Source organism: Canis lupus, chromosome 27 (genome assembly GCF_048164855.1).
Source record: "Canis lupus baileyi chromosome 27, mCanLup2.hap1, whole genome shotgun sequence".
Taxonomy (NCBI): Eukaryota; Metazoa; Chordata; class Mammalia; order Carnivora; family Canidae; genus Canis; species Canis lupus.
In genome coordinates, this window is record NC_132864.1 from 26,412,881 (window position 1) to 26,437,422 (window position 24,542).

Below are 24,542 nucleotides of genomic sequence, written 5' to 3' on the forward strand. Positions count from 1 at the left end.
GAGTGGTTGGACGGATGGATAGAGAGTTTACTGTATGTTTTAGGTACTATCCTAAGAGCTTTCTAATAATTATCTCATTTAATCTAAGTCACAGGTTTTCATTGAAACAGTCTCAGAGAAGTTAAGTCAGTTGTTCAATATCACACAGCTATTAGCAGGAGAGAAACAATTCAAATTCAGATCTGTCAGCTTTCAAAGCCTGCTTTAACCACTGTGCTATACTGCCTCCCCTGGCATGGAACTTCAATCCCAGAAAGGATTTGGCACTCATGTTTCCAGAGAGCAAAGGGTGGAGACTTCTGCACCCATAGCATCTAGTAAGAGTTTGGCTAGTGTACCTAGAGTTTGGCAACTAGTACCTAGTAGCTACTCAATAAATAGTAGATGCTCAATCAGTATTTGTAGACAGATGGATGAGGGAGTGCCGTGGGTGAATGGATGGATGGATGGATGGATGGATGGATGGATGGATAGGTAGATGGGTAGATATGGAAACAGAGTCCCAGAGAGGTTGATGACTCACCTAGGATAAGTCAGCAGAGCTTGGATCAAAATCAAAGACTCCTAACCCACTACTCTCTCACAACACCAAATTTTTGAGAATGAAGCTGAGTGTTTTCCTTACAGTCTAAACTGGGCTCGATGCTTTAGTTCTTTGGCTCATGGGAACTTTTTTCTAGCCCTATGAAATAAGTGTTATTGTATCCCCTCATGTCACAGGGATATTATTATCCACTTGTGTCAATCAGCCCACACAGTAAGTGTTACTCTTATCTTTTCACTTTAGAAGAGAAAAATAAGGCTCAGAGGGTAAATAACTTGCCCTTCTTACCCAGAAGAAAGAGGTGAGGACAGGATCTAGTCCTTTGTCTCCTGACCAATTTTCACTGTGTAAGAGATGACTTATTAAAGTGGCAACATGTAAACACAGTTGTGGGTACACATCTCTGCACAGAAGCTAGGATTCTCCCCCTGGGCAGTCATGGGTAGCATGGAGTTCACCTTGACACCAGAATTGAAGCCACAAGTGTCCTGTGGTAACAGAGCACAAGCCTGGACAAAAGGTAGACCAAGTGTACGATTTTTTAGCAAGTCACTATCCCCTTGAGCCTCAGGCTTTTCATCTGTAATGTGAGTATCAAAAATGCAACAGGGGAGAGTTTTCATTATCCAGAATGTTATTTCCATCATAGTATTTCTTCTTGGTGGGGGGGTTGGGGGCGGAGGGCAAAGAGAAAGTCTTTAAAAAAAGAAAGATTTCCTTCCATTATCATCTCAGATTGCAAGACCTATGTCTTATTCTCTCAGGACTTTGTGCAGAGCAGTGTAAATCACCTGGCAAACAGAATGAGTAATTCCTGTGTTATTCAATGGGTTAATAATTTAACGGTAGCACTTCTTCCATATAACATACCCACATGCAAGTGATGACCTTTTAGATGCCCAATGCCTTTACCAAAAAAGGTGACCTGGTGATGGACTTTTTAGTCATTGTGGCCTGCTCTGGCAACCAGGGGGATGTCAAAGCACCAGGGAACATCTACCCAATCACATCATGGAGACAGCCATCAAATTCCTGAGAGAGGATGGGTTCTGGCTCTAGACTCAGACCCACTCTTGAATCTACCTTGTTCCATCGCTTCCTGGCCAAGTGACCTCAGCTAGGTTGTAACCTTCTCTAGAACTCAGGTGCTTATCTGGCAAATGGAGTCAATCGTGTCTCCTTGTGAAGGATTATTATGAAATTGAAACGAGCAACTATGCACTGTGTGGTAGAGCACCTGGCAAACAGGAGATGCTTATAAATGCCGGTTTCCTTGCCTCCAAGTATGGAGCTGGCCTCTCTTTGTTTTTCTCTCACTCACTCTCTCCCTTTCTGTTTTCCTCAGTTTCTTTGCTTGTTTATGTTTCCATTCAACAAGTATTGCTGTATGCTTCCTGCACACCAGTACTGTGCAGACCCTAAGTGTATGGTGATGGCCGAGATAGGCAAGGCCACTCCTTACAGAGCTTTCAGCCTAATACAGCACAGCAATGGGAGGCCTCCTCTTCCCCAAGGGAGAAACCAACTTTTATGCACCCCCAGTCTCAGCCTCCCTCTTTATAAAAACCACCGGTAAATGCCAAGAATGGAAACTTCTTGCAGTGAAGGATCTGGTTTTAGTGGGGACTCTCCACCAAACCTGATGCAGATCTGGATCTGGAGTGAGTACCTTGTAAAAAGCACTGAATGAGCGAGTGATTGGGAAAGCTTTGTGTGGGGATGGGGTCTTTTGATCCCCTAGGCCAGAGTCCTCCCTCTCCCTCTAGTCCTCCCCCACCCTGTGCTCACCTCCCCCACCCATTCTTTATAGGGACTCCCAGCTCCACCACTCAGCTAGAGACATATTCCTCCCGCTGCTGCCTGCAACCTTCTCTCCATCTGCTCCCTCTGCCTGCTCAGGCTGCAGTGTGGAGATAGTGTGGCTAGGTGGAGTAGGGGGAGGGCGAGGGAGGGCTTCTAAATTGGGGTGAGAGGCCTGGGAAGCTGGCAGGTCTGCAAAGGTAGCCCACACAGTCGGTCTGAGCCTCTGGGAGTGCCTACAAGCCTGTCCCCCATCTAGCCCTTGGCCAGTGCCTGTCCCCAAGCATCTGTCTGTCTCCCCCATCTACTGTCCTCCACCACTTCCATTTGTGGAGAAAGACAAGATGCTGGAAATCAGGGCTAGGCAAGAGCAGAGCATGGAGGGTGGGCCTTGAACTCCAGCTCAGGTGGGGGAAGGGCGCATATACAGCAGCGAGAAGGGGCTGAGCTCAGAGGAAGCCTTGGCCAGCTCTGGCGCCCCGTTGACAAAGGGGATGTGAAGGATGGAACTCGGCTGAGAACACAGATACATTTTAATTTCTAGGTCCTGGTTGAGCTTCACAGGGATAGGACCCCCACCCCCACCCCCGCCCCACGTATTGGACGCACAATTCCATGGCCATTTGTATTGTTCTAGGGAGACTGACAGCTCTCACCAGATCCCCCAGAGTTGGAGACTTTCTAGGTTACGGGATTCACTTTGGAAACACGGGAGGCTGGCCGCCCGGAGGGCTGGTTGGGGCCCAGAGGGGCCTGGGAGGGCTGCCATGCAGCTGAGGGAACTGGGGCCGGGATCCCTCCCGGAGGCCGAGCGATGGAAAGCTCTAGGCTGCTCGCAGGCCGAAGGCTGCGCTGGGTTTGGAGGCCTCCCTGTCGCCGTCTGGAAAATGGTCAGGGCGCTCTCCGGCCTCGCCCGGCCGCGCAGGGCTGCCGCGAGCATCCTCCGGGAGGAAACGCGCGGCCCACGGGACGCCAGGGGAATCGGCGTTAAACTTCGCGGGGCGGGCGAGGAGGCTGGACCCGGGGTGCGGCGGCCCTCTCCCCGCCGCCCGCCCCCCTCCCTCGCCGCACTCGCGCGGCACAGGCTCGGCCCCAGCCCCCTCCCTCCTCCCGCGCGCTCCCCGCCCGCCGCCCGCTCGCCGGCTCCTCCTCACTCGCCCGCCCGCGCCCGGCGCAGCTCGGCCAGAGCGACCGCGGGGTGAGCGCGCGTCCGCCCGGGGGCTCCGGCTGCCCGGCCCCGGCCCCCGCCCCGCGCCCCCGCCGCGCCCGCGCCGCGCCCGCCGCCTCCCCCCGCCCCGGCCCCCGGCCCCCGCGGCCGCCCCCCGCAGCCACCATGCCCGCGGCCCGGCCGCCCGCCGCGGGACTCGGCGGGACCTCGCTGCTCCTCGCCCTGCTCCTGGGGAGCCCCGCGGCAGCTCTGGCGGCAGGTAAGCGCCCCGAGGGGCGGGGCGGGGGAGGGGGCAAAGTTGCGGCGAGTCCGGGCGGCGGGGGTCGCGGAGCAGCCGCGGAGGGAGAGCGGGGCAGCCGCCCCAACCCGGGGCGGGGAACCGCGTCCCCTCGGCCCGGGCTGGTGGAAGTGTGGAGGCGGGGATGCGCCTGAAGGACTCCGGTGCTTCCCTGCTTCTGCGGCGGGCTCCCTCTCGGGCTGACTCCCCTTTGCAGCCCCGGAGAATCTCCTTGGAGTGGGGTCGCCTCCAAACCTCAGATGCCCGGAGCTCTCTGCAACCGCACCCGGGGCTGGGTGCCAGATAACTGTCACCCTCTCGGGGAGAGGACGAGAAGGGGGCCAGCTGACCCGCCCGGCAACTGAGGACTAGATTCCAACTGTGCGTCTTGGGGGTGGGGGGTGGGGGCCTCATAGTGCCGCGCCCTCCTACTCTAGGACCACTTGCCTCGTTTTGGTTTAGGCTGCCCCGAGGGACCGGGTCCCTGGACCGATCCCAACCAAGGGTCTGGATGCCGAACTTGGGTGTGGCATTCGCCTGGAGGCCGGTGGAGGGGCCTTAGGGTTCTCCGAACTTGGCGGGGGAGGGAGAGGGGTCAGGTCACAGTTGGCAACCTGAGCGGACACTCTCCCCCACCACCACCAACGCCGCCGCCACCACCACCACTCTCGACAATCTAATGTCTCTAACACTATTAGGAATTGAGGAGGTGGAGGGTGCTAGTTTCACCCACCACGTGCTTGCGGAGGATGGTTGCTCCTCCTTCCCAGACCGGGAGCCGCACCCTCCTCTCCACCCCGCTGAGGTCCCCCAGGAAAAGTTGTGTGTTGGGGGGTTGGGCGCTTCACTCACCCAGAGCTAACCCCAAGAGTTTTGAAGGCTTAATCAGTTCACTCGGAGACCCCAAAGTGGAGGGAAGCGTCGGTAGACCACCCGACCTCCCCTTGTGGAAAGGTCCAACTCCCGCTCTCAGAAACGCGCTCCTCACGTGGGAAATAAGCAGGCAGTTGCAGGGTCTGCCCAGGCTGAAGACAGTCGGAGGGCGCACACCCTCCCCATCTGGAACCTCGTCTCTTGTTTGGACCGTCTTGACCGGGGTGCAGGCGCTGCCCTTTCTCCCCGGGGAGTTCTGGACACCTGGCGCGCGCACCTGCTTTCAGCACCAAAGGCCGCGGACAGCTCTCGGCTCCGTGGGCCCTAGCTCCGGGTCCCCGTCCCTGCGACTCTTCCCCACGGCCTGGAGTGCCCTCCTCAGCATAAATCAGGCATTTTATGCCCCACTCCCTTCTCCTTAAATGTGGAGCCCCGGAGTGCAGAGCGAAGGAAATAATTCATCACCTTTTGTTTAACAAAGCATATAATTAAAGAACCCCCCTTTTATGAAGCAATAATATTCACAATTTACACCAGGTCTGGACAATTTCTCTGGGAAAGATGGGGGAAGAGAATTAGTTTAAATAAATCGTTTCCACCACAGCATGCCCTTTCTTAATTAGCTGTCTTTCCAACAATGGTTTGGTGGCCTTGAACAGGGTCCACATCTCCCTCCCTCATCCCCCTTTTGAATCTGTGTTGTGACTAACACGAAAGAACCCAAAGCTACCGAGTGTCTTGCTGGCTTTTCTAAAGTGAGTCTACCTTTGAGGACCACACTCTCCAATACACCACCCTCCAGGGGAAAAAAAAATGTCTTAATGGCACATATTGAATTGTCATCTGAGACAAGGATTTCATATCCTGCTTCCTTCACTGGCCTCAAACACAAAATGTGTGTGTGTTAATTTTTAAGACATTTCATATTATTTTTCCAACTGTTCAACACAACAGCTAGCCAGCATATATTTTTAATTAACTTCAGGTCACTGCCAAATTAAAGTCAACTGATGTACTACTTCAGAAGGCTCATTAATAACCGTGTGCTTCTGACTCCAAGACTCTGAGTGGTAAGGAAGGAGTAGCCAATAGCACTGCCAATTCTGATGGTGCATTTGGAAACCATTGACCTCTCACAATAAATTCTATTTTTAACCTGGAGCCCCACTTCCACTAAAGTCAGGAGAGCTGTACATCGAATACAGGGTTGCAAGCTAGTCCTGTTTGCCTGTGCAGTGAGGGGATTTGTAAATACTTGAAAGGGACTTGTTGCTACATTCTTATGCAGGTCACGTGATTCTCTGGGCCATTTTGCTGTAAGGCATGAATAAGTATAAAGTATAACTTGTTTTTGAAGAGGCTTCTTATTGTCAAAGATATGCACATGGGGAATAATTGTAGCTACGTGCTATGACTACAGAGCCTGAGTGTCATTTCTTTTCTTTTTCTCTTGAATTAATAAAGCAAATTCAATATTGCTCAATAAGACTCAAATTTGCTGCCTCCTCTAGTCCCTAATGTGCGTTGTTGTTAAATTCACTTAACAACTATTTTCATTATGGATTGCCGTTCTTTTCCAAGGAGTTTTGGCTGCTCCTGCCAGGGGCCACCTTGTCTAAACTTGAGGAATTCTTCTTGTGTTCACAAGAAGAATTGGTTAGTCATTAGGAAAATACTGTTACGTTCCTTCCTCCCTCTTCCAAGGCAAAGGGATATTTCCTGATCAGAGTAGCTTGTTTTGTGTTTTTTGCTCACAAATACATTCGTTCCTGCAATTCAAAAAGCTATTCAAAAGGACTCAATCTACTGGTCCCCCTGTTTGGTCCTCTGGTGTGCTGCAGACCTCCACTAGGGGCGCTCAAAGCTGTAATTGGTGACAGGGCAGAGGGGCCGAAGTCTGACCTTTGTAACCAGCAGGTGTGTGCAGAGCCAAAGGTCAGCAGAGAGGAGTTCTAAAGACGGCCTCACCTCCACCTCTACCCCCGCCCCTTTCTGCTTCCTACAACTGATTCCTATTTCTCAGAGAAGTTACTGATGACACTTGACATGCAGTGAAAAAGAGGAAGGAAAAGATGATAAGACAGGAGAATGCTCCACAAAAGGCAGCCTCAGAATACAGAGTCCAGCTGCCCTTTTTTATGCCAGTCTGTGGTTTCCCTTATGGAGCCAAACTGCAAAACACCAAAGAGGCCATGGCAAGGCTGTTCTGGGGAGTTTGAGCTGGGTGCTGGTATTAGATTTATAGGGTTCTGGAAAAGAAATATTGTGGCTTTGAAAACCTGGGTCCAGGTCCAGCTCTACTGGTTATGAGTGTGTGACCTTCAGCAGAATTCTCTTCTCTGAGCATCCATTTTACCATCTGTGTAATGGGGGGGGGGGGGGGCAAGGCGGTCCCAGTCTGGAAGGATGCTTGCAATGATTACATAATACTTCCTTGTAAAGCACCTGGCTCAAAGTAGATGCTCAAATAATGTTCCTCCGTTTTCTTCCCTGCTTTCCAAAATGCAAGTTGCCCCTCTTATTAAGCACCAAGAGAGCGAATCCCTGAAGTTGGTGTGAAGCAGATGTTGGCATAAATATCTGGACAATTTAGGTCAAAGTAGGAGGGGTGGAGGTGAGATAGTGTGTAGTCCCAGGTACCTATATGTTACCTGTGGCAGGTGAGAATTTTTCTTTGCCTGGTGCAGGCGCCCTTCCTTCCAAAAGGAAGGAAGCAGAGTCCATGGTACCAGAGATGTAGGATGGCAGTGTAATGGTTGGAAAGGAGATATAAGGAGAAAATCTTCTGGAGAAGACATTTACTCATTCATTCATTTAACATTTACTGAGCACTTTCTATGCATGCAGCAAGGTAGGGTGCAGGCACCCACGTGGGACACAGGAGACACGGAGTCGTATGATGAGGTCCCTGCCCTAGGAGTGGCAGCCTAGCAAGGGAGATCAGAAGTAAATCACTAGCATCCATGCCCTGTGATCCTTGCTTCAGGAGGCGGCTATCAGAGTGCTGTGGGCTCTTACAGGTGGGTGTGGTTCATTCTCTCCAGAGAGTCGATGAAGCCTTCCCTGAGTGGATAGCTTAGGGACTGGCCCTGCAAGAATGTGACAGGGACCAGCAGCCTGAGGAGGGGTTTCTACAGCGGGGTAGTGAAGATTCTGAAGCAGGCTTCCTTTTCGGAGCACATCACACATGGGTGGAATTAGAGAGAGGGAAACAGGAGTGAGTGGGAGGGGCAGGCTGGTGGGCACCCAGCCTGACAGGGGAAAGAAATCATCAGACATGCCCATCCTCCCCACTCTCCCCTGCACTTCCTGGGCTCAGCAGCTGGCAGATGAAGGCTGGAACAAAGGCCTGTGAGGCGCCGTGTACGCTGTTGTCCACTAGAGGTTGTGATGACACCAAAGGAATCCTCTCTGAAGACAGCCAGTCCCAGTTGCTGAGTACCAAAGGCAGCCACAGTGCTGGGTAAAGGCTGCCTCACTGGATTTGCATATTTGCATAATTCTCTGGTTCTTTAGCAGCAGCCTTTTGGCGTTGGTGAAGAGGGGGGCGGGGGTCCCGGAGAGAACAGACCGATTCTCGATTCTCGTGGACCTGCCTGATGTAATTTACTACAACACGACTGAGACTGTGTCTCAACAATGAAAACAGCATTCATGGAGAGTTGATTTTGTTCCAAGCCCTGTGGTAAGTGGTTTGTCTGGATTCGTTCAGAGAATGCTCACAATGGCCCCAATAGATGCGGTTATCATCCCCACATTAGAGATTGGAAAAGTGGAGGCACAGAGAGGTCAAGCAGTGTGTCGAGAGTCACAAAGCCGAGATGTGGTTGCAATCAGGAATCAATTTTTTTTTTAATGCCGCACGTCACAGTTGCCTCTTCTCTGCATTCCCCAAGCTCATGTGCAGATTTTGCTGATATGTGACAGGAGCTGATAAATATTTGTCAGAGGCATGCTGGATGTGTACCCTCTGCCCACCACTGTTCCTGGCACATAGTAAGCTCTCACGGAAAACTGGTCGAATAAGTGAGTCATAAATTGAAACAGGTTACAATGTATGTGTGGGTGATTTCGTTCATAATTGTCGTATCTAACTATTACTGAATACTCGTTAGGCACTTGCATAGGTTATTTGATTTAATCTCTACAATTTCTCTCTATTTTATGGATGAGGAAACCAAGGCTTCGAGGGGCTGTTAGTTCAAAAAGCTCAAGGTCGTCAAGCAGATGACCTAAGATTTGAATCCAGATAGTCTGACGCTGAGCATGGGAGCTTGAGTGCTGGGCACAGCACCTTCCGAGGTGGGTCCTGCTGTATTTCCCAATGAAATGTGTGCACAACTTTATCATTAGTATGCGGTCAGGCTGGGTGGGTCTAAACCCTGGCTCACCAAACTCTAAAACCTGGCAGGACAGAGACCCAAATCAACAAGGATTTTTCCCCAAGCCCTTAATATCACTGAAAGAAAGAGAGAAAAAGAAAGAAAAATAGAAAACAAAACAAAACAAGAAAAAGAGAGCATAGGGATTATTCTTCCCAGCGAAGACCACAAAGAGTGAGCAGTGTGGCTGGTTTGTTGGCTGGCTTTGAAATTCTGACTGTTTCTAATTTCACCTATTCCCAGGCCACCCAACCATTAACGAAGAATGTAAAAGTGTAGAAAATTGGTCTCTGTAATCTCCTAAGGTCAGGAACCTAAGCTCAATCATCTAGCTATGAGCCTCAGTTTTCTCATCTGTAAAATGGATCACAGTAACCACAGCCACATACACAAAGCTGTCCTCACAGGGCTGGGATGAGGCATGGGAGTTAAGATGCTTTATGCATACCAGAAAATCAAGCTTCAGGGAGATGGGTGCCGGCATGGAAGACTCAAGACCCTAGGCACTCCCATGCATTTCTTCTTGGGCTTGTTACGAAAGAATGGCAAAATATAGCACTGCTTTATGCCATTTAGTGTGGGTCGACTCTGTGCCAGAGAACTGTCCATGTATTTACCCTATGTATTCACTCATGTGATCCTTACCCAACCTTATCAGGTGATGTCACTAAGCAGATATTACAAATGAGGAAACTGAGTCTTGGAAAGGTATTGGCACTTGCTAAGGTGTTATAAGCAATGCATGATTTGGCCAGAATTCAAACCTAGGACTATTTGATTCCAAAGCCCAGGTTTGTTCTAGATGCTAGGATATGAGGTACCACATAACAATGACCAAATGAAGAGCAGACACAAGCCCAGAAATTAGGGCGGTTTGACTAGACTCTGGGATAGGAAATATTTCCTCCTCTAGTGGCAAATGTCAGGTGTCTCAAGTCAGCTCACAAAGAGGAGAAACAGTTCTTCCCAACCTTCAATACTCCCCCTGATGGCTCCTGGGTGCAACATCCTTCTTGCCACGCAGTTCCTTCAAACTGGACAGTCATTTTAGGAATTTGTATAGTTGAAGATTAAATGTCCAGGTGGCTGATTTGAGCAGCCTGACCTTGAGCTATGCACTTAGTGCTCTGGACCATTTTGGCCTGACTGACCGATCCTGTCTCCCTTGCAAGATCGTTATGAATAGTCCGAGTGGGTAGATATGTGTAGCCCATAGCAAGCACTCAATAAAAAGTTACCATTATTGCTACCAATAGTCACCTGGTGAACTTCTATTCACCCTTCAAAACCCAGTAATTAATTGTCTTTTTCTGTGAGAATTTCCTTTGGCTGTCTCCGCTCTGCGCTACTTACAAATCATACTCTGCCCCCCCCATCACATTTTATCCCTCAATATAGGTAACTCATGTACTTGTAATGCATGAGTTACCACTTCACACGCCTCCCTCTAAACTGTCAACCAAAGCTTACTCATCCATATGTCTCTTAGCTGGTATCTAACCCAGTGTAGGGCTCACCATGTTCGTAAAACTATGCTAAATTACCTTTCATCTTCATATCAGTTGTGGGGAGGCAGCATCAGTCCAAAGATCTGAATTTGATGCCTCTTTCTTTTATGTCCGTGTGCTCTTATGCTCAATTCAGCAGCACATATATGTCTGTGTGCTCTTGGGCAGCCTCTCGGAGACTTGGTTCCGTATCTGAAAGCTGGAAATAACAAGACTGTCCTACCCTCAAGGAATTGCTAGGAGGAAAATTAGTGAGCTAATAAATGTGAAATCACCAACGAATTCTACAGAACGAAAGATGAGAGAGAGGAATGAGATGAGGAGGGAGAGAGAGACACTTTGTGAAAAACAACAGCAACCTTTGTGTAAACACACAGCCGCAGGGCGGGCCACTCAGCACTTCCCTGCTGGAGCCATGTCTCTTTCCAAAGGGCATAGTGACTGTAATTATTTACCCTGTGGCTTAGCTCACTTTAAAATCGAAATTTTCTAGGCACGACACTGGGTGTTATAGAATCTGCCTTCTCTTGGATCCGCTACAGCTGCAGAAACCAGCAAAGTTACTAAAAACCCATGCTTAGAGTTGTTTTCTGTTAGCTGCATGACCCTGGACGAGCAGCTTGGTCGCTCCAAGCCATCAGTGGGCCTCATGTGGGGGTCATAGTCTATGAGCTGTCCATTTCCCAGAGGTGATGTGTTGAAGGGGGGCTTGGTATTGACATGCTCTGCAGAAAAACTTAGCAAGGTACCCTTCCTGGAGTCCGTCATATTAATCAGATCTTCGCAGTTTTGGATGGACTCTCGGCCTGCCTCAATCCGTTCCCTGATAATTTCATTTTACTGAGGAAAGAAACCCAAAGAAAGGACTTATTCACTCAAAGTCTCATTGCAAGTGAGTGGCAGAGCCAGGACTAGCACCTCTGACTCCTGTTTTCTGACTTCCTTTCTAAAGGGACTTTATCCTTCTCCTAACAGTGGAATCCTTGCTCTTCTCAGTGTATGTTCTGAGATCCATGGAAAGCCTTAAGACATCTGTCTCCATCGAACCAATGGTATCCATTACCCAAATTGGATATTTACATTGTGTGGCCATCCATGGCAGAGTGACTGCATAAAAAGAGCGTTAGCAGAAACTGAAGTCAAGCTGGAGCTCCCTCCCGTGCTGACTTGGCACCTGAATCTTTGAAACACTAGCAGACCAGCTCACACCTGGGAATGGTGCCATCCAAGCAGATGGCCTGAGTCAAGCAAGCAAGAATCAACCATGGAGGCTCAGGGAGGTGCAGGTCCCAGGCCAGGTGCCCCCTCCGTGCTTCTCTGCTCTCACCATAGATTGTAGAGAGTGGCTCATTGAGAAACCCAGTGAGGGCGTGCAGTGTAGAGAGCCAGGGAAGCGTTGCTTGAGGCATGGATGATGGAGTCAGGCTCAGCCTTGGGCCAGTAGCTGGATGCCAGGGATTATCCGAAGGCTGGAAGTCAGAGCAAGGTGGGTGGATACAGTCTGGAGCTTGGGACAAGTCCTACAGGGCAGAGGGGTGGGTATGAGCCAGTGGGTGATGGTTTCCTTGTCTGGTCTCACCCATTCTCAGTTTGAGGGTAGGCATGTGCCAAGGCTTAGTGTCATAAATTAGTGAGTTGGGATACCAAAATGGAGCATTGACTCAGGACTAAGAGCCCAGCAAGTAAAGAGCACAGACTCTGGAGTGACAGATAATGGCTCCAGCCTGTGTGATCTTAGACAAGTCACTTAACTCAGATGATTAGGATAGCAAGAGTGATACAATGATGGCAATGATTTGTTGAATCTTAGCTGATTCTCCGATTCTCAGATCAGTCTGGCTTCCAAGAGAGGAACTAGTATTTCTTTTGGCTTTATAGAGCAAAGCGCCATTCGGGATAGATCAAGAATAAGAAGGTACCCCAAATATTGGGCCAAGGATGCTCCAGGGATGGGCTTCTTCCCTCCATTTCTCTCTTCCATGGCATCTGCTTCTCCCTACATCAGTTACTTCTGGCTCTTTCAATCTCTCTCTCTCTCTCTCTCTCTCTCTCTCGTCTGCCTCCTTCTGCTCACTCACCAGTGAGCTCCCTCATCATCTCTACTTAAACATGGGCTGTCATGGCTTCTCTTGGCTCAAACTCTACATGTTCACCATCTAATACCATAGCCACTAGCCAGCCACATGTGGCTATTTACTTTTAAACGTGAATTAATTAAAATTAATTTAAAATGGAGTTAGAGTTCCTCAGTCCCACTAGCACATTTCAAGTACTCAGTAACCATGTGTGGCTAGTGGCTACCATGTTGGACAACACAGAGAACATTCCCATCTCGGTAGAAAGTTCTATTGGACAGTACTGCTCTAGGTCATGGCAGTCCAGACATAGCCCCTAACATTCAGCTTCTTCATGTTTCCCAGCTCAGATTCCTGAGGAATATGGCTTGTCCTGCTGGGCAAGAGGTTGGCTGTTCATGTTTAATCCAATTATCTGTGTCTGGTGTGGTCAGCATGCCGGGGGGCATAACACAGGGCTAGTCAGGTCTCTACTTGGGGTAGAGCAATCACCACTAGTAACATTTCACATTCTTGCTTTGCTGACCTCAGTAGTTGCTTTCTCAACCCTTTCAATTGCCATGATGTGGCTCTGGAACTCTTTTGATCCATATTCATCCAGCTGTAGCCTCATTGATAAACTATCTAAGAGCTGGGGAAGATCATTGTGTCTGCTGCCTCGTCTCCCTTCCTCACTGGACAATAAGGCCCTTGGGGTCTGGAGTTGTCTCTTACCACTTCTCTATTCTCAGCCATTTGTTGGAAAGAAAGGAGGGAGGAAGGAAGGAAGGAAGGAAGGAAGGAAGGAAGGAAGGAAGGAAGGAAGGAAGGAAGGAAGGAAAGAGAAGGAGAAAGAAAGAAAGAAAGAAAGAAAGAAAGAAAGAAAGAAAGAAAGAAAGAAAGAAAGAAAGAAAGAAGAAAGAAAGAAAGAAAGAAAGAAAGAAAGAAAGAAAGAAAGAAAGAAAGAAAGAAAGAAAGAAAGAAAGAAAGAAAGAAATTCTTTGGCTATGAATGACCCCAGTTTGGGAGTCACAGGACACAAAAACATTTGCAGAAAAGTGCCTGGGTGGCTCAGTCCATTGAGCTTCTGACTCTTGATTTCAGCTTAGGTCATGATCTCAGGGTTGTAGGATTAAGCCCTGCCTCAGGTTCCATACTCAGCAGGGAGTCTGCTGGAAATTTTCTCTCTCTCCCTCTGCCCCTTCCCCCGCTGGTGCACTCTAAGTAAAAAATAAATAATCTTTAAAAAATTGCAGAAAACGCACAATCTTCCCCTCATTTGGGCCAGCTTAGGGAAAGATCATTTGAGGTGGGCGTTTGTGGGAGGGCATGTCCTCATGAACTGGTGTATTTGGGCATTTCAAGGGGTCCATTTCCTGCAAATCAATCTAGGGTGGAAAGTAAAGAGAAGCTTCAACATGGGGCCCCAGGAGCCCTTCCCTTCCTCACAGAAAGGTTCACCTGGAATGCGAGCAATGCACTTAGGAGCAATTGTGGAGGTTAGTGGGAAAACAAAATGTGCTTTTTTTTTTTTTTTCAAACATGTGGTTCTCTGCATGGTTTTAGTAATGCTGCTATTATGTAATGTTGTGATTTCCTCAGAGCTTTAATATTATGGAAACAGAGGGAGAAGGTGTTTAAAAGAATGTACTCAGAGTATACATTCTGAAAGTGGTGGACTCAGCACTGGCATAGAATGGAGACAGGCCTGGATGTGGACCCCAACCCTGGAGTTTCTGTGTTGTGTGTTGCTGGAGGAAGGGGTTTGATCAACTCAGCTCCAGTTTCCATCTGCAAAAGGAGAATGTAATGCTTCCTGTGCCTCTCCCATAGAGTGAATTGTGAGATTGCAATTCCTATGTCAACTCCCTGCCCCTCTCTAGCAGTGTAGGTGAATGGTCCCCCGCCCTTGAAGGTAAGCAGTGCACAATCTATACAGCTATACCTGGCAGCCTGGGATGTGGAAGTGCACCATTAAACTGTAAAGCAATGAGCAAAAAGAAATGGACAAAGCTCCTCTGACTCCTCGTACCTGCAGACTTCTGATCAGACCTCTACCTCTGTACCACCTCGAAGGCAAGTTTACCAAGTTGTAAAGCTAATTTGGGGCCAACCACCTTGGAAATTAATGCAAAATATGTGGAATCAGTCCTAGTTTTCCAGGGCTTCAGGAAGGGAAATTTACCTAATTTATGGCATAAATAAAAAATGATGTGCTGGGGCTCATTTGCATGCATTTACTTCAGTCCGGGTTAAAAGCAACACTTTGTTGTTGTTTCTAAAGAAAGCCTCAGACCACTCTTGTTAATTCAAATGTGTAAGCTTGGGACACCTGGGTGGCTCAGAGGTTTAACGCCTGCCTTCGGCCCAGGGAATGATCCTGGAGTCCCGGGATTGAGTCCCACTTCGGGCTCCCTGCGTGGAGCCTGCTTCTCCCTCTGCCTGTGTCTCTGCCTTTCTCTCTGTGTCTCTCATTAACCAATAAATAAAATCTTAAAAAAAAAAGTGTAAGCTTAGGCAAAGTGCTGAACTTTCTGGGCCTCAGTTTCTTCAGCTGCGAAATGACAATGATCAATGGACCCACATCACAGGAAGTAGTGAGAACTCATGAGTTGACCCTGTAAAACACATAGAATAGTGGCTGGTACCTAGTAGACATTCAATACTTAGAGTAACATATATAATATTAGACAATATTGATGGTATCAATATCATTATCATATACGTATTCAACATATATCACATCCTATGACTGATGTCACAGAAGAATCAGAAGGACGCGGTCTCACTGTGTACCCTCCCGGAGTTATTACAAGCCCAGGACCTGGACTCGTGGTAAAGCAGAGCAGGTGTCAATCATGGGATGCATCCACAAATGGATTACCATCACTATCAGACACTTCCCCACAGATGCAAGAGTTTGAAAACCTTTCTCCCCTCTTCTAGACAATGAGGTCTTCCAAAGCAAGGGATGCATCACATTTCCCTCTCAATCAGCAGTCCATCTCCCAGAAAACAGAAGATCAATAAATGCAGAGGCTGGAATGAATGAATCCTGAAGTGTAATCCTTCTTAATTAATGTGTGGGAAGTGCTTATTATTAGTATGCATGCTAACACATGGTTGTCCTCCTCCCAGACTAAGAACACCTTGTGCCTATGTCACCAGCATGTAGCTCAGAATGTGGTGCATTGAGCAGTCAGCAGGTGCTCACTGGGCATATGGCAGTAGCCAAGAGCTCAGAAGTTAGGACCACAGAAGCCTGAGTCTGGATCCCAGCTTTGTCACTTAATGAGCCATATAACCCTCAGCAAGTTGTTTGTGCTTAACGGAAACAGTATAGGAGGAAAAATAACTGTACCTTTTTCATCTAGTTGGTATAAGACAAAAATAGGGAATGTTCCATCAATAGATTAGCACTTTGCCCGACAGAAATTGGATACTCAGGGAGTACCTGCATGGCTCAGTCCATTAAGCATCTGCCTTTGGCTCAGGTTGGGCTCTTAGGGTCTTGGGACCAAGCCCTTCGTGGGGCTTCCTGCTCAGTAGAGAGTCTGCTTCTCCCTCTTCCTCTGTCTCTCCACTCGTGCCTTCTCTCTCTCTCTCAAATAAATAAATAAATAAATAAATAAATAAATAAATAAAATCTCTTTTAAAAAAAGAAATTGAAGGGGCACCTTGGTAACTCAGTGGTTGAGCATTTGCCTTTGGCTCAGATTGTGATCCCAGGGTCCTGGGATCAAGTCCCATATCAGGTTCCCCACAGGGAGCCTGCTTCTCCTTCTGCCTATGTCTCAGCCTCTCTCTGTGTGTCTCTCATGAATAAATAAATAAATAAATAAATAAATAAATAAATAAATATTTTTTTAAAAAGAAATTAGATACTCAGTATATATACTACTATGAGTAAGTGAGTGAGCAACTATTCCCCAGAGTCTTGAGAAAGAGAGACTTGGTGTGTCATTCCTAGCTGGAACAGAATTTGCAACTGAACAAACCCTAGAGATAGGATGTTCTGTAGGAATTCAGATAGGAGTGTTGCTGTTAGAGCAGCTACATCTAGCCTCTGCTTCCCAATGTAAGGTATTTTGTTATCTTGGTTAATAAAATTGAGGTTCTAAGAAGGGAAGGGTCTGGGGATCCCTGGGTGGCACAGCGGTTTGGTGCCTGCCTTTGGCCCAGGGCACGATCCTGGAGACCCGGGATCGAATCCCACGTCGGGCTCCCGGTACATGGAGCCTGCTTCTCCCTCTGCCTGTGTCTCTGCCTCTCTCTCTCTCTCTCTCTCTCTCTGTATGTGACTATCATAAATAAATAAAAAATTTAAAAAAAAAAAGAAGGGAAGGGTCTGGATGGGTGAACCCATTACTCACTGGCTGGTGTTTAATGACCAAGGTTCATCTCAGATCAGCCACAAAACTCCAGACAAAGAACCAGTGGGCATAGCCTGGTCCTCCCTGGCAAGTCCTCTTGCCATCAGGGGCCTCCAGAAGGCAATGTCTGGGTCTTATCTGTCTTGTCTCTCCACTATGTCTCCCTGTTTCTAAAGAAAGTAGATCCCTAGAAAGACTGAGAAGAAAACGAATTCCCATAATGCACTAGAATCCCTGCCATGGCTTCATTTATAGAATCTTGCTTAATTACTAGCAGAGTCTTCGAGGGTGACTATTATAGCCATTTGATTATAGATAAGGAAGCTGGGGCTCAGATGGCTAAGCACTGGTATATTAGGATTCCTTCATTCATTCAAGATCTATTCTCTTTTCCTTCAAGACCTTCCACTCGTTAGCAAGCACTTGGTAGGCACTAGAGATGCAGAAGTAAATAAGGCATAACCTTGCCCTCGGAGAACCTAACATGCAATCATTCTGCCAATTCAGGTATGACTCAGATCTGCAAGTTCTTTTCTCTCTCTTCTCCTCTCTCTCTCTCATGTAGGCCCGTGACTTCTAGGCAGAAAGCAGCTCTCTCTGAGGGACCAGGGCTGGGAAAGGTGCATTCCCAGGGTCACTAGTCCTGGTTGGTATCTACATATTGTGAAGTGGTTTGGTTGTACCCAATCATCTCTAGAAAAAAAACAAAAAAAATTTTAGGTGAGGCTCTTTCATGGGCCAAGTAGATATATCACTTTAAGAGAACCTTCTTTAACTATCCCAGACTTCTTAGGAACAGAGGCCAGAACTCCAGGAAAACCTACTGAGAGCAATGTTACTAACTTCACTTATGGCAACAATATGTTGGCTCTTTGTTCTCTTGCACACGTGGGAAAATACATTTTGAGCAGAATTGCCAATACATAGCAGAGCGTGTGTATGTGCATAAATAATATACCCATTATTTCCTTAATGCATAAACTTGGACAATCAATTAATGAGTTTTGGCCGAAAACAAATTAATTCCTTCAGGTCCTGGGATAGCTTTATTCTGAGTAGTAATAAAAATAGTAATTTATTCTCTGCATGTGGCGGAGGATACCCGTTATGGGATTAGGTTGCTGCAAACAATTTTGAGGGGCTAGCGATATAGAAGATTAGTCCTATTTTTCAGATGAAGGAATTGAGGGTCAGAGAGACTCCATGATGGAATGATTCCTTGGCCTTCATGTTTCCTGACATTGGTGTTTTTGAAGAATACAGACCCCATTATTTTATAGAATGGCCCTAATTGGGGCACATACACTTTGAATTCTTAACAAAATGGCACCATGTAGTTCATTTTAGTCTGTAACTTGCCTTTCTCCTTCTTGGGCCTCTTTCCTGTGATTGGAACAAGACCCCAAATTCCCCCAAGTCAAGCTATCTTCACTGGCTCCCTAGTCTTAGTTTTGCTTATACCCCTGTTTCTCCCACTAGTCTGTGGGCAATTTGGGGCCTGATTCACTGATTCAGCCACAAACAGCAAATATTTAATGTGTGTACTATACAACGCCAACCCTCAATGAACTTACATTCTCTATGATCTTTCATTTATTCACCAATTCAGCATGTTTGTTCATTCATTTATTCAGTGAATATGCATTAATAGTTCATTGCTGGGCTGCATTGCCTACATGCTGATCATTCAATGTTTACATCATGGGGTAAAATGATGGTCCACCTTGCAATGAGGGAGAAGGGGTTTGGTGTGTTAATCTGTGATAGTACACAAGATGGAGAGTTTCCAGGGAACATCAGACATTCTCAGGGGCACTGTGTACTTGAAGAGGATAAAAAGACACCCAAGGACTCTGAGAGCTTCTGTGACCTCCAAGAGCATGAGCTGAGTGGCAGTCCCTCACACTACCCATGGGGCCCCAGCTAGGGCCAGGCATCCCAGTCTGACTTAATACAACCCCTTGGCCTGGACCAGCAGAAAGACCACCCAACCCAGAGTCAGAGATCTGTGATCTGGAACTGACACAGCTGCCAAAGATGTACTGTGTGACCTTGAGCCCATCTCTGTCCCTCTCTGGGCTCAGTTTCTCCATCTTTAAATTTAGTGAGGAGGGCTTTATCAGTATTTTCCAAAATGTGACTTGAAAGGCCATGGGGAGCTTTTAAAAACCAGATACTCTGGCTATCCCCTCCCTACTGCCTAGGAAGCTCCACATGTTGTCTCTTCCAGAGGTTTCTGAGGCATCAGTTACTGTGCCTGAATTATTCGACCTCTAAGCCATGACCCTTTATGATTCCTTTGTTCATAATGATTATGCTTACCATTTATAAGCCAGTCACATGCTAAGCCTCTTCCTCATATTCCCTCATGTGAGCCACAGAACAGTCCAGCTCCATAAAGTCTGATGATCCCCATTTCACAGCAGGAGCCACTGAGGCTTGGAGAGATTGAGTGACTTGCTTAAGATCACACAGCTGGCAAGACCCAGAGCTGGGATTCACATCCGTGTCTGAGTGACTGGGAAAGAATATGCTGCCTCCCTGTAGTATGGATGGTGGTGGGAGTCTACTTCTAGCCCACCGTGTTCTCTCTCCCAGACAGTCCTGGTCTCCTGGTTCCTCTTGCCTTTGGAAACCTAGTTAACTCTTTTAATGAGCCAAATAAGTGCACCCTATGTGTGATCAATCACATTCAACTTCCCATGATCCAGGCCCGAACTTGCCAGGCACTGGGACAGCCTCCCTGACATGAATTATTGCTACCACCAGGCCTCTTTTCTACTTCTGCACCTGTTGGAGACAGGCTGAGTCAGGGATGCCTTAGCTAGCACTCAGGATGCAACCTTCGGGCTTCTCCTTGGATGACTAGCCAGGGTTTCAGGCATTTGAAGAACTACCAGAAAGCTATTGTGGCCAGAGTATCAAGGTCAGGGAAGGAAGTAGGGCGAAATGAAGTGAAGAGGTGGGTGGGCCAGATCCTGTAGGGCAGGGGGGCTGCTGGGAGGTGTTCAGGGAGGTTATTCTCTTGCCCTCAGAAGCTCATTGTAAGCAGGGGAGTGGCTTGTTCTGGTTTGATAAAGCTTCTACGAAGTGAAGAGGGTTAGTGAGGAGGCCTTTGCAGACAGGATTTGAAAGAATAATCCCACCCCCTCACTCCTCATCATGAGACAGGTTCGCCTGTCCCCAGCTTCCCAGCTAAAGTTCATTGAGTTCATTTCTGCCAGCCCACCGCTACTGGCACCATCTCTCTCCAACCACAGTGGAAGGGAGGCCAATGCTCTGAGCCTGCTCAGAAGTCCACAGGGCTCCCAACCCTTGACCTTTCGACTGTGTTTAAAACCTCGACTCATCCACAGACTTGCCCCCTTGAACCTGGCCTGGTGCTTTGAAAGGCTCTCACTGTCCTTCCCATGGTGGCTGGAACATAGAAAAAGCAGCAGAGAGGGGAAGAAAAGAATATAAATTCGGACAAAGATGATTAAATCCACATCTCCCCTCCTCCCAAACCCTGATCAGACTGTACAAAAGGATCTCATATATATTATCACTGGCTCTCAGTTGAATGTAGGCCTGACATTGCTGGGTAAATTAAACGCCATTTATAATATAGCTTAACTATAAAAATGTGCTCGGGGCAGAAATTAGACATACCAGGCCTTTTCCAGCAAAAGACATTTTTACAAATGCATGAGCACCTGAACCAATTTGGAGGCCCTGTCATTTTGATTTAGAGCCAGGGAAGTGGGGCTGATCCCTAAAGAGGAGAAACAATTATCCGGGTGAGAGAAGATTTTAGAATTCTTTTTCTTATCACTAACCTGCTTTGGACTCAGAAGCATCAAGTAGAGAAGAGGGTTGACTTGTGAGTGAAAGCTAGGACCCTCGTACACCTGCTTAACCCACAAATCCCATATGATTCCCACACGCTCTCTTTCCAGGGAGCCTTCCCTGCCCCTCTCTGGGATTAGGAACATCTCACTGGAGCACTCATATCCATTTTGTTTCGGTTAGCTATTGCTGCGTGACAAACCATCCCCAAAACATAGTAGCTTCAAATAACAACCTTCTGTTTATTATGTGATTCTGCAGTTCTACTGGGCTCAGCTTGGTGATTCTTCTGGTCCATGTGGTGTGGGACAGAGTCACAGTAACAGGGCAGCTTGACTGGGCTGGAAATGCCAAGAGGGTCAGCTGCACATCTAGCGGCTTGAGCTGCTTACCACCTGAGCATCTCAGTTTCCTCTCATGTGGCCTCCACGTGTGGCTGGGGCTGCTTTCAACATGGCAGTGGGATTCTAAGAGGGGAAGAAAAGAGCAAGGGCAAAAGCTGAAGATCTCTTAAGGAACATCTTTAAAAGTTGTGTGTTGCATTCTGTCGGTCAAAACAAGTCACGAGGCCAGCTCAGATTCAAAGGGAGGGGAAATAACCCCACTCTGGATGTGAGTGGTAGAGACTTGGCAGCCATCTTTAATCTACCTCTCTCATAGTTACTCCTTTTTTTAAAAAAAAGATTTTTTTTATTTATTCATAAGAGACACAAGGAGAGAGGCAGAGACATAGGCAGAGGGAGAAGCAGGCTTCCTCCAGGGAGCCCAATGTGGGACTCAATCCCAGGACCCTGGGATCGCACCCTGAGCCAAAGGCAGACGCTCAACCACAGAGCCACCCAGGTGCCCCTCATAGTTTTCCTATGGAATTCCTATATGGAATTTACTGTGCTGTTACCTTGTGCTTGGCAGTTGCTCTGCGAGGTACTTGCCACTTTATACTCGGTTGTTGGTTTGTGTCTGTGTCTCCTTGTACAGCAGGATGCTTGTCTAATTCATTTCAGTTACAAAGGAGGTGCTATTGCTATTAATTCCTGTTTGATAGAAAGGCCACAGTTCTGGGTGTTCATTTTCAGTGTGGTCACTCTTCACCTAGGAGATTATTGTGAAATATTGCAGTATCCTAAGGACTAATATTATATTCCTTTATAGCAGTGGTTATAATGATGACTAATAGTAATAACTATTAACAATAGTATAATTCTTACTGCTGTAGTAGTAATAACTATAATACTGCCTTGCACTTAAGTGGCATTTAGCCATTTAAAAAGCATTTTTATTTCCATTACCTTACTACCCTGTCCAACAACCTTGTAAAATTCCCCAAGAGGACTCTTGTTATAATCCATAGTTTATAAACGAGGATACTGACCCTGAGGAGGGATGAAAAACTTATCATTCATTGATCATAATGGGTATAGCTTTGCAAGGACCTACTAAGTGCTGGGTACTTTGTACCAATAGTTTAATTTCCTTCTCAAAGAAATAGCACGAGGTAGATAGTATTATTGCCACCATTTTACAGATAAGGTAACTGAGGCTGAGAGAGGTAAAGCCCTTCATTTGTCAGTTTTAGGACTGGGGTACTCTTCTAGGTCAATCCAGCTCCTGAATTAACAGCTCTTTCCTCAATGCTACACAGACTTTTATCTAGGTTGCCATTTCTAAATTACTCTGAGCTGAGAAAACAGATAACATTTGTGTAAGAACATTGTGCAAGATCAGAGTGCGACTCTTTCATGAATAACTCCCACCAGCTTTAGAGCTGACTTTTGGCAGCATTTTTGACCTTGAAAGATTTCATTCTTTACCTCCTCATAGTTCTTGGTAGCTTCTGCATAGCCAGAGTGACCATGAAATAAATTTCCAGAAAAGTGAGTCACCCTATGTATAAAGTTACATGAGGTCAGAGTATCTGGGTGGCTCAGTCAGTTCTGCGTCCAACTCTTGTTTTCTGCTCAGGTCATGATGTTGAGGTCGTGGGATTGAGCCTCGTGTTAGGCTCCACACTCAGTGGGGAATCTGCTTGGGATTCTCTCCCTCAGCTCCTTTCCCTCAAATAAATAAATAATATCTTTAAAAAAAATAAAGTTACATGAGGTCACTAAATCCAGTTCTCCCAGGGATTAAGTCATGTTGAAGTTGTCAATTAAGCACTTAATGGGAGCAAATAAATATATGTTTATATTTTTTAGCATCTCTGATAAAACTCATCCACTGGTATTTCTGGAGGACACGCTATACATCAAGTACTAAAAGGTGGGACATTGCAGCATTAAGCGTGCTGACTTTAAATACGGCCACGTGGGTTCAAACCTCATCCCTGCCACATGTCAGCTATACAATCTTCGGCAAGTTATTTAACTTTTCTGTGCCTCTGTTCTCTCATCTTTAAAAGGGTTTAATAATAGTACCTATCTCACAGGATCATAGAGAGGATTAAGTGGGCTCATATATGTATTGTGTAGTCAGACTTGTACATATGCTCATCTTTGAATCAATCACTGGAGCTAGCATGATGTAGGAACTGAGTGGCTGGCTGGTTCTGGGCTCCCCTAACACATGGGTTAAGGTCAGGTATGGTGGTTTCCTGAAGGAAAATCCTAATGCTATCACCAAGAGAAAAGCCACAGGGAAGTCTAATATGTGGAAGAACAAAGGGCTTCTTTTTTTTTCTACCATGTCTCAACTGATGGTTTAATGACTCAGGAAGGGACTGAGGATGTGCTAAAGTAAGATAATGTGAGTGTGAGGACACCTGAGTGGCTCAGTTGGTTAAGCGTCTGCCTTCGGTCAGGTCATGATTCCAGGGTCCTGGGATTGAGCCCTGCATCCAGCTCCCTTCTCAGCAGGGAGTCTCCTTCTCCCTCTCCCTCTACAGCTCCCCCTGCTTGTGCTTGCTCTCTCTCTATGTCAAATAAATAAATAATATTTTTAAAAAGTTAACGTGAGTGTGAATTAAGCAGATACAGTTCTCAGCTATGGCTACAAAGTAGTTGTAGCACAGACCCAGCACTGCCATTCACTTGTCTGCCTTCTTTAGGAGATAGCAAGGGAAGTGTGCAGGAAACAAGACCGAGACCTATTAGTTTAGTGGCAAGCTGTCATCAGTTGTGAAACTCTTTCCTATAAATATGTACTGTGCCTGAGAAACAGGCATCTGCCGGGTCTCTCCACAAGGCAAACATTTAAGCAACAACCTCCTGTTTGATGAGAGCAAAGAAAATGTGCCACCAGCTAAGTTCCTTCCTTTCTCTGACCTTCAGTGTTTTCACCTATAAAATGAACAATGTTGTCCTAGAGGGTCTCTTGGGACTCTTTCAGTCCTTGTGCTCAAGGTTTTGTGACTAAATTTAAATGATTTTAATAACAGCTTGAAAGTGAGGAGTCAGGGCACATCCACTACCTCACTGAGGTAGGAACTGCTACTGAATCAGTAACTTTATCTATCTCTTTTTCCATCCATCCACCTATCCATCCATCCATCCATCCATCCATCCATCCATCTCTCCATCCACTTGGTCACCTATCTATCCATCTATCCACCCTCCACCCTCCTATCCATCCCTGTCCATCAGTCCATGCATTTATCCATCCATCCATCTATCCACCTGTTCATCTATCCTTATACATATCTGTCCATCCATCCGTCCATCCATACATCTGTCTATACATATATGCACATTCTTTCATCTATCCATCAACCTGTCCATTCATCAGCTCATCCTATGTAAG

General features: G+C 47.0%; 1 protein-coding gene across 8 annotated transcripts in view; it reads left to right on the top strand.

Moving 5' to 3' along the window:
• Nucleotides 1-3,645: 3,645 nt before the first annotated feature.
• The window catches only part of SEZ6L (seizure related 6 homolog like), a 188,854-nt gene continuing 167,957 nt past the window's right edge, over nucleotides 3,646-24,542 (top strand). For all 8 annotated transcript variants that reach the window (XM_072803010.1, XM_072803011.1, XM_072803012.1 and 5 more), the window contains exon 1: nucleotides 3,646-3,771. In XM_072803010.1, the coding sequence (XP_072659111.1) occupies nucleotides 3,678-3,771 (94 nt within the window). In that variant the 5' untranslated portion in view covers nucleotides 3,646-3,677. The remainder of the gene's footprint in view (nucleotides 3,772-24,542) is intronic.